Source organism: Palaemon carinicauda, chromosome 2 (genome assembly GCF_036898095.1).
Source record: "Palaemon carinicauda isolate YSFRI2023 chromosome 2, ASM3689809v2, whole genome shotgun sequence".
In the NCBI taxonomy this organism is placed as follows: domain Eukaryota; kingdom Metazoa; phylum Arthropoda; class Malacostraca; order Decapoda; family Palaemonidae; genus Palaemon; species Palaemon carinicauda.
Window position 1 is genome coordinate 96,421,494 of NC_090726.1, and position 10,449 is coordinate 96,431,942.

General features: G+C 37.4%; 1 protein-coding gene across 1 annotated transcript; it reads left to right on the forward strand.

Annotated features, from left to right (window-relative positions):
- The first annotated feature begins 553 nt into the window (after positions 1–553).
- Positions 554–7,191, forward strand: LOC137618529 (CCHC-type zinc finger nucleic acid binding protein-like). Its single transcript, XM_068348691.1, has 5 exons — positions 554–563; positions 2,070–2,231; positions 3,246–3,512; positions 5,705–5,866; positions 6,881–7,191. Exons 1-5 carry the CDS (start codon positions 554–556, stop codon positions 7,189–7,191), a joined length of 912 nt encoding a protein of 303 aa, XP_068204792.1.
- The last annotated feature ends 3,258 nt before the right edge of the window (positions 7,192–10,449 follow it).

Genomic DNA, 10,449 nt, shown 5'->3' on the forward strand with positions numbered 1-10,449 from the left:
TTCCATATCAACATTCCGGAAGCCATGGAAGTGTTTCTAACTCTGGACTCAAGGTTTCCTCAGATCAACCATTTAATTTTTGCCATTCTCACTTTTGGCAAAGCAGAAAACTTGGCATCTCTCAGCAGTTCACTTAAGAAGGGTTTGCAATGTAATGATGGACACCCTATGAAGATTCAAGCCTCTGGAAACAGATTGGTCTCTAGTTGCAAAATCATTCTGTTTCATCCTAGAGCAAATCCCAGAACTGCAAATAGATCTCTTCGCAAACAGCTTCATCAAAAAGCTTCCCTGGTATGTAGCACCAAACTGGGATCCGGAAGCAACGGGAATGGATGCAATGTCACTGGATTGGAGCTAGTGGTCTCACATTTACCTCTTTCCACCGCTCATTGGATAAAGTCTTGCACTTAGTCTCCTCCATAGATAACGACACTTCCTCTTTAAGGGATCTTACTAAAAATTCAATCATTTTGCTTGCTATGGCTTCTAGTGCTATAGTCAGCGAGATTGTTGCAATTTCAAGGGATGATGGCCACATTAAAATTTCGGAATGGGGGGAGGTAAATCTTTACCCAAATCGTGCATTCCTGGCTAAAAATGAACTCCTCACAAAACGTTGGGGTCCCTGGAAGATCGTTCTGTGGAGGATTAATTTTTGTTTTATTTCTATTTATTTTTGTTGTTTGCCAAATCGAACGAGAGAGAGAGAGAGAGAGAGAGAGAGAGAGAGAGAGAGAGAGAGAGAGAGAGAGTAATGATTGGTTGTTGTGAGAAAGACTGTTGGTATAAATGAGGTTATTTGTTTATGTTTTTAGCTAGGTTAGGACAGAGGCGAATGTCTTGGGCGAATGCTCTTTTTTATTTGACTGCAGCAAGAGGCAGTTGTGATTTGAGTGCTGGATATATTTTATATTATTTCGACCAGCGTGGAAGTGTATGTTTATTTCAGCAGTCAGTACAATTTATTTATCTTTGCTAGGAGTGATTCTGAATAACAGAAAGTTCCTTATTAATCTTTGATTATAGTGCGACAGTTTAGTTAGCTAGGAGTGTTCGTAAGTGCTTTCCTTTTTTTATTTTACAGGCCGTAATTCCTCCTTTGGAGAACTATTTTTTGAATGCTGATCTATAGTTGCTGACCTGGCCTGTAATAGATTGTATTTAGACTGCTCTTTTGGATAGCTCAACCATTGATGACCTGGCCTGTGTATCACGATTATGTATGATGGTGAGGATTATGATGATGATAATGATCTTGACACCCATGACCCCGATGAGTTAAGGCCGTTGTGGAAAATTAACAAATACTCCTGTTTCTCAAATAGTGGTGTTGTGCCAATAAAGACAGTTGGCTCCGTGAATGATTACTTAAGTGTTTTTTTTTGTGACTGTCATCTTGCGGAAGTGTTAGTGAACACACGCAATATATATATTTTTGTGTTTTGAAGTTAGGGTTGTGGTGGATTTAAGTTTAAGTTTTGTTAGTGTTTAATTTTAAGCTTTGCTATTGATTTTGAGGGTTTGATTTGATTGTGGATGGGGTTTTGTGTTAAGTATTTTAGTTTTAAGGAATATAGTATGAAAGTTATGGTTTGTTTTCATTTCCCTTCTGTTTAAGAGTCCAGTTGATCATGTAAGAGGAGAGTTTGTGATCAGGAGACATTTGTCAGTTTGAGTGATTCAAGGGTGTGGGGGTTGTTCTTGTAACATCCCGCCACATTATTTTGGCGCTCGAACAGGGACGGCCGAGGTGGGAAAGGAAGCTGGACTCTTCGACAAAGGACTGATAGGATTAGGAATTAGATTTAAGACTGAAGAAATAAAAAAAATGGAAGAGTTATTGAGGGAGGAATTGCGGCTGAGTAAGGAGCATGAGGAGAAGTTGCTGCACGAGAATAAGAGGTTAAGTTGTGAGAATGAGGAGATGCAAAAGGAACTGAAAGCGCTAAAGGGAATTGTAGAGAGAGAGGAAGAGGTTGTTGAGATAAGGATGTGTTAGAATGAGGAATGAATGGTAGCTATGATGGGGCAAGTAATGGGAATGATGAAAACGTTCATTGGTGAAGGTGCAGTCGGAGGAGTGTCCTCAGCTTCGGGTAAAGGGTTGATAGTGGAAGAGAAGGCTAAGGTAAGGGATAATGGGGGAGGTAGTGATAGTGAAATTGAAGATAAGGGAATTAGGCATAGTAAGAATGAACAGAAATGTGATAGGAAGAATGAAAAGAAAGGTAAAAGTAATGTGAAGAGGGAAAAGAAGAAAGGTCAGGATGAGAGTGAGGATAATCATGAATGGGTGAAAGTGGTAAGTAAGAAAAAGGGTAAGAAGGGAATGGTTAAGGATAGGAATTTAAGTGTTAAATTGGATTAATTTTATTCGAATGAGGAAGAAGGAAACAAGAAGGGATTAAGCAATGAAGATAGTAGTGAGAATAAAGTTGAAGTTTGTAAGACAGTGTTTATGAGAGAGGTACAGAGGTGTGAAAGGTTTAATGAACATAGGAGTAGGGATTTACATGACATTTTTAGGGAGTATGAAAGGTTCTGTCAGGCTAAGTATGGTGATAGTAAGGGAGTTTGAGTTAGGCAGTTAGAGGAATATTTGACAGGGTATTTGTTGACGATGTATGGTGTGATAATGAGTGTAGGGGATGTTGATTATGAAAGTGTGAAAAAGAGAATAATTGAATAAGTAAAACGTACGAAAGGGAGTGTTAGGTATAAGCGTAAGAATGATTTTGATGAAGCATGGATGAATGTAGGAGAAGCAATATCAATGTATGTATGTGAAGTATGGGGATGAAGGCATAACTGAGAATAAGGAATTAATGAAGTTTTTGGCTACTGTGCCTGAGAATGTTGCTGAGTTTATTAATTTGAAATGGAAGGAGAAAATGGGGTGGGCGAAGGAAAGATTGACCTAGGATGATATTTTAGAGATAGTTGAGTATTACGAATTAGATAGACGTATGAAAGAAGGTAAATCTGTGAATGTGAGAACTGGAATGGAGGAAAGTGTGCCAGAATTTGTTAATTTTAGAGATGCTGTTATGAGAGGACTAATGAGGGTAGCTGATAGTGTAGTAGATAGGAGTGTTAGGGCGAGTAATGTGGGAATACTTGCAAGGACAAATGAAGGGTTTAGGCAAGAAATCAGGTTTGGAGAGATAGGAGTGCTAGTGCGCAGCGAGGTAGGTCAGGTAGTTGTATCCATGAAGAAAAGTGTTATAGGTGTGGGAAAGTAGGGCATAAAAAGAATGAGTGTAGATGGGTATTAGGGGCATGTTTCGAGTGTGGTGAAATAGGGCATCGTATCAGTGAGTGTAAGAATGAGAAATTGGTTAAGCGTTATCGGTGTGGTATGATTGGGGATATAGCGAGTGGATGTAGGAGTGACCGTACGAATGTGATTTTCGGAAATTATGGTAAGGATGGTCATTATGCGAGGATGTGCAAGGAACATCGTACTAAATGTACTGAATGTGGTGTAGATGGGCATATAACTAAAGTTTGTAAGAAGAAGGAATTAGGCCAGCCAGGATGTTCGGGAAACTAGGTAGTCAGAGGGTTCAACTGGGTGAGTCCTCCTGTGTATGTGGAAGGAATAGAATCAATGTTCGCGAGAATGTGATGAATAATTGGTTGGAAATGAGTAAGTATGAACCTAGTATGCATGAGAAGTTAGGGCTAGAAAATAAACAACTAGTTGAAAAAGAGGCGTTTGAAATTTTAAAGTGAGGAGAAAGTGCAAGGTAAATTTATAGGTATAGGTAGGAATCCGAATATGCATGACAAGGGTGTAAATGTACAGGTGAGTATGGAAGATAAATGTGTTAATACATATGAATCATGGCTGATTGTGAATGATACCTATAGTGTTTGTGGATTTTCCTTAGATGATGTAAGAGAAGAATGACGAATGCAAGAATGAGAGGTAAGAGAATGAGAAGTAGTATGAATGAATCTTTTATTAAAGTAGAAAATGGTTTGGATGAAATGGATGAATTGCTGACGGAAATAAGTGAGATTTTAGGGCCAGACGATAGTGAGGTAGATGGGATAGTGCATGGTATATTAGATGATAGGAGTATAGATGGGAATCTGAATAGGACAATGAATGATAGAGATATGGAAGAAGTGAATGAGAGAGCATATGAAGGCCCAGTTACTCGAAGCAGAGGTCCTGTTCCCGACTGCGACTGCGTTATGAAAAAAAAAAAAAGAATCAGGTAAGTGTTGTGTTAGAAGGATTTGGCAATGTAAGGGGGGAGGAGTGTGGAGGATTAATTTTTGTTTTATTTTTATTTATTTTTGTTGTTTGCCAAATCGAACGAGAGAGAGAGAGAGAGAGAGAGAGAGAGAGAGAGAGAGAGAGAGAGAGAGAGAGAGTAATGATTGGTTGTTGTGAGAAAGACTGTTGGTATAAATGAGGTTGTTTGTTTATGTTTTTAGCTAGGTTAGGACAGAAGCGAATGTCTTGGGTGAATGCTCTTTTTGATTTGACTGCAGCAAGAGGCAGTTGTGATTTGAGTGCTGGATATATTTTATATTATTTCGACCAGCGTGGAAGTGTTTGTTTATTTCAGCAGTCAGTACAATTTATTTATCTTTGCTAGGAGTGATTCTGAATAACAGAAAGTTCCTTATTAATCTTTGATTATAGTGCGACAGTTTAGTTAGCTAGGAGTGTTCGTAAGTGCTTTCCTTTTTTTATTTTACAGGCCGTAATTCCTCCTTTGGAGAACTATTTTTTGAATGCTGATCTATAGTTGCTGACCTGGCCTGTAATAGATTGTATTTAGACTGCTCTTTTGGATAGCTCAACCATTGATGACCTGGCCTGTGTATCACGATTATGTATGATGGTGAGGATTATGATGATGATAATGATCTTGACACCCATGACCCCGATGAGTTAAGGCCGTTGTGGAAAATTAACAAATACTCCTGTTTCTCAAATAGTGGTGTTGTGCCAATAAAGACAGTTGGCTCCGTGAATGATTACTTAAGTGTTTTTTTTTTGTGACTGTCATCTTGCGGAAGTGTTAGTGAACACACGCAATATATATATTTTTGTGTTTTGAAGTTAGGGTTGTGGTGGATTTAAGTTTAAGTTTTGTTAGTGTTTAATTTTAAGCTTTGCTATTGATTTTGAGGGTTTGATTTGATTGTGGATGGGGTTTTGTGTTAAGTATTTTAGTTTTAAGGAATATAGTATGAAAGTTATGGTTTGTTTTCATTTCCCTTCTGTTTAAGAGTCCAGTTGATCATGTAAGAGGAGAGTTTGTGATCAGGAGACATTTGTCAGTTTGAGTGATTCAAGGGTGTGGGGGTTGTTCTTGTAACATCCCGCCACATTATTTTGGCGCTCGAACAGGGACGGCCGAGGTGGGAAAGGAAGCTGGACTCTTCGACAAAGGACTGATAGGATTAGGAATTAGATTTAAGACTGAAGAAATAAAAAAAATGGAAGAGTTATTGAGGGAGGAATTGCGGCTGAGTAAGGAGCATGAGGAGAAGTTGCTGCACGAGAATAAGAGGTTAAGTTGTGAGAATGAGGAGATGCAAAAGGAACTGAAAGCGCTAAAGGGAATTGTAGAGAGAGAGGAAGAGGTTGTTGAGATAAGGATGTGTTAGAATGAGGAATGAATGGTAGCTATGATGGGGCAAGTAATGGGAATGATGAAAACGTTCATTGGTGAAGGTGCAGTCGGAGGAGTGTCCTCAGCTTCGGGTAAAGGGTTGATAGTGGAAGAGAAGGCTAAGGTAAGGGATAATGGGGGAGGTAGTGATAGTGAAATTGAAGATAAGGGAATTAGGCATAGTAAGAATGAACAGAAATGTGATAGGAAGAATGAAAAGAAAGGTAAAAGTAATGTGAAGAGGGAAAAGAAGAAAGGTCAGGATGAGAGTGAGGATAATCATGAATGGGTGAAAGTGGTAAGTAAGAAAAAGGGTAAGAAGGGAATGGTTAAGGATAGGAATTTAAGTGTTAAATTGGATTAATTTTATTCGAATGAGGAAGAAGGAAACAAGAAGGGATTAAGCAATGAAGATAGTAGTGAGAATAAAGTTGAAGTTTGTAAGACAGTGTTTATGAGAGAGGTACAGAGGTGTGAAAGGTTTAATGAACATAGGAGTAGGGATTTACATGACATTTTTAGGGAGTATGAAAGGTTCTGTCAGGCTAAGTATGGTGATAGTAAGGGAGTTTGAGTTAGGCAGTTAGAGGAATATTTGACAGGGTATTTGTTGACGATGTATGGTGTGATAATGAGTGTAGGGGATGTTGATTATGAAAGTGTGAAAAAGAGAATAATTGAATAAGTAAAACGTACGAAAGGGAGTGTTAGGTATAAGCGTAAGAATGATTTTGATGAAGCATGGATGAATGTAGGAGAAGCAATATCAATGTATGTATGTGAAGTATGGGGATGAAGGCATAACTGAGAATAAGGAATTAATGAAGTTTTTGGCTACTGTGCCTGAGAATGTTGCTGAGTTTATTAATTTGAAATGGAAGGAGAAAATGGGGTGGGCGAAGGAAAGATTGACCTAGGATGATATTTTAGAGATAGTTGAGTATTACGAATTAGATAGACGTATGAAAGAAGGTAAATCTGTGAATGTGAGAACTGGAATGGAGGAAAGTGTGCCAGAATTTGTTAATTTTAGAGATGCTGTTATGAGAGGACTAATGAGGGTAGCTGATAGTGTAGTAGATAGGAGTGTTAGGGCGAGTAATGTGGGAATACTTGTAAGGACAAATGAAGGGTTTAGGCAAGAAATCAGGTTTGGAGAGATAGGAGTGCTAGTGCGCAGCGAGGTAGGTCAGGTAGTTGTATCCATGAAGAAAAGTGTTATAGGTGTGGGAAAGTAGGTCATAAAAAGAATGAGTGTAGATGGGTATTAGGGGCATGTTTCGAGTGTGGTGAAATAGGGCATCGTATCAGTGAGTGTAAGAATGAGAAATTGGTTAAGCGTTATCGGTGTGGTATGATTGGGGATATAGCGAGTGGATGTAGGAGTGACCGTACGAATGTGATTTTCGGAAATTATGGTAAGGATGGTCATTATGCGAGGATGTGCAAGGAACATCGTACTAAATGTACTGAATGTGGTGTAGATGGGCATATAACTAAAGTTTGTAAGAAGAAGGAATTAGGCCAGCCAGGATGTTCGGGAAACTAGGTAGTCAGAGGGTTCAACTGGGTGAGTCCTCCTGTGTATGTGGAAGGAATAGAATCAATGTTCGCGAGAATGTGATGAATAATTGGTTGGAAATGAGTAAGTATGAACCTAGTATGCATGAGAAGTTAGGGCTAGAAAATAAACAACTAGTTGAAAAAGAGGCGTTTGAAATTTTAAAGTGAGGAGAAAGTGCAAGGTAAATTTATAGGTATAGGTAGGAATCCGAATATGCATGACAAGGGTGTAAATGTACAGGTGAGTATGGAAGATAAATGTGTTAATACATATGAATCATGGCTGATTGTGAATGATACCTATAGTGTTTGTGGATTTTCCTTAGATGATGTAAGAGAAGAATGACGAATGCAAGAATGAGAGGTAAGAGAATGAGAAGTAGTATGAATGAATCTTTTATTAAAGTAGAAAATGGTTTGGATGAAATGGATGAATTGCTGACGGAAATAAGTGAGATTTTAGGGCCAGACGATAGTGAGGTAGATGGGATAGTGCATGGTATATTAGATGATAGGAGTATAGATGGGAATCTGAATAGGACAATGAATGATAGAGATATGGAAGAAGTGAATGAGAGAGCATATGAAGGCCCAGTTACTCGAAGCAGAGGTCCTGTTCCCGACTGCGACTGCGTTATGAAAAAAAAAAAAAGAATCAGGTAAGTGTTGTGTTAGAAGGATTTGGCAATGTAAGGGGGGAGGAGTGTGGAGGATTAATTTTTGTTTTATTTTTATTTATTTTTGTTGTTTGCCAAATCGAACGAGAGAGAGAGAGAGAGAGAGAGAGAGAGAGAGAGAGAGAGAGAGAGAGAGAGAGAGAGAGAGAGAGAGAGAGAGTAATGATTGGTTGTTGTGAGAAAGACTGTTGGTATAAATGAGGTTGTTTGTTTATGTTTTTAGCTAGGTTAGGACAGAAGCGAATGTCTTGGGTGAATGCTCTTTTTGATTTGACTGCAGCAAGAGGCAGTTGTGATTTGAGTGCTGGATATATTTTATATTATTTCGACCAGCGTGGAAGTGTTTGTTTATTTCAGCAGTCAGTACAATTTATTTATCTTTGCTAGGAGTGATTCTGAATAACAGAAAGTTCCTTATTAATCTTTGATTATAGTGCGACAGTTTAGTTAGCTAGGAGTGTTCGTAAGTGCTTTCCTTTTTTTATTTTACAGGCCGTAATTCTTCCTTTGGAGAAATATTTTTTGAATGCTGATCTATAGTTGCTGACCTGGCCTGTAATAGATTGTATTTAGACTGCTCTTTTGGATTGCTCAATCATTGATGACCTGGCCTGTTTATCACGATTACGTATGGTGGTGATGATTAGGATGATGATGATCTTGACACCCATGACCCCAAAGAGTTAAGGCCGTTGTGGCAAATTAACAGACACTCTTCTGTTTCTCATATAGCGGTATTGTGCCAATAAAGACAGTTGGCTCAGTCAATGATTACTTAAGCGTTTTTTCTTTTGACTCATCTTATGGAACACACTCAATGTATATATTTTTGTGTTTTGAAGTTAGGGTTGTGGTGAATTTAAGTTTAAGTTTTGTTAGTGTTTATTTTTAAGCTTTGCTATTGATTTTGAGGGTTTTATTTGATTGAAGATGGTGTTTTATGTTAAGTATTTTAGTTTTAAGGAATATAGTATTAAGGTTATGGTTTGATTTCATTTCCCTCCTGTCTAAGAGTCCAGTTGATAACGTAAGGGGAAAGTTTGTGATGAGGAGACATTTGTCAATTTGAGTGATTCAAGGGTGTGGGGATTGTTCTTGTGACATCCCGCCACAGTTCCACTCAAAGAAGACCTTTCTCTGTGCCACGTAGATTGCATTAAGGCCAACCTGTTGAAGAGTGGGGCCTTTAAAGGTGGACAGCTTTTTAAAGGGGAAACAACATGAACCAATATCTCTTTAAAACAGCTAGGTTCCAAACTCACCTATTTCACCAGAAGGGCTAACCCTAATAGTATGGTATCGGGTCATGACCCTAGGAAAGTTGCCTTTTCTTTAAACTTTTTCCAGTACATGTCATTTGAAGGCTTACAGGCTTTCAGAGTATGGAACTCTTCAAGAGTATTTTTCAAATATTACTTGCATCACTTGGAAGAGATTAAACACATTGTGGTGGCCGCTGGTAGTGTAATTAAACTAGCTTCTCAGTGTTGTGCATGAACTCTTATGGACTGTATAATTGGGACTTTTACAGTCTACGCGTACATATTACAAGCGGAATATTATTTTTACTTGCAATGTGCATGTTAAACTATATATATTTATGTATATATATATATATATATATATATATATATATATATATATATATATATATATATATATATATATATATTACAGCTGTAGAATTACATAAACTCCTGAGCACCAAACTCACCTCACCTGTTTACTTTTACATAAATCTGTTTCACTTGAATAATACCCGAGCTCTAAGAATATTACATAACTCCCAGGTGACAATGTATATGTACACTGAATATTCAAAGGTCTCTTATGTAACACTCAAAACAAAACATTACTTGATATTAACTATTCAAAAGCAGCCTCTTACTTTGATTCTTAGTCAGGGATTTGAGAGAAGAACTGATAATAATATTGGTGACTGAAATAATAAACCCTTTACAAAAATAAATATATTCCATAAAAAGTTACAACAATATTACAAAAAGGATTAATGCCAAATAAAAAAATTGCTTGAAATATTAAATCTGAACAAAACCTTAGACTAAAACACAAGAAAGACTGAAAAAATTATACAATCACTTGTTTCACAGGAAATTAATTCACAAAAGTATTTAATTTTGATAATTATTGAAAATATTCTACACTTTAACACTCTGGTGATTAAACAGTAAAAGAAATTTACAGAAATCTAACTGTTACATTTACGTCTAGGATCACACATGGTAACCGAACAGCCAAGGAAAATAAACTCACACGGCCAGTTGCAAAAAGTTATGTAAACAAGTACTTACATTAACACACTACATTTCATTGAACCTCTAAAAAAAATCCTCAACCTTTGAACAAAACTATACACAATTTACGTTGGATTAAAACCCTATTCACTTATGAGAGGGCACACATTTGATGCACTTCAGAGAAGAGAGGGCGGTGGCTCTTTCCAAAGGATAGGCTGAATATCTGCTACTTAAGCATTCCTGGTGGCTAATATATATATATTAATTTAATTCATCTAAAATTTTCTAAATAGATAATTCTCTTGGCTT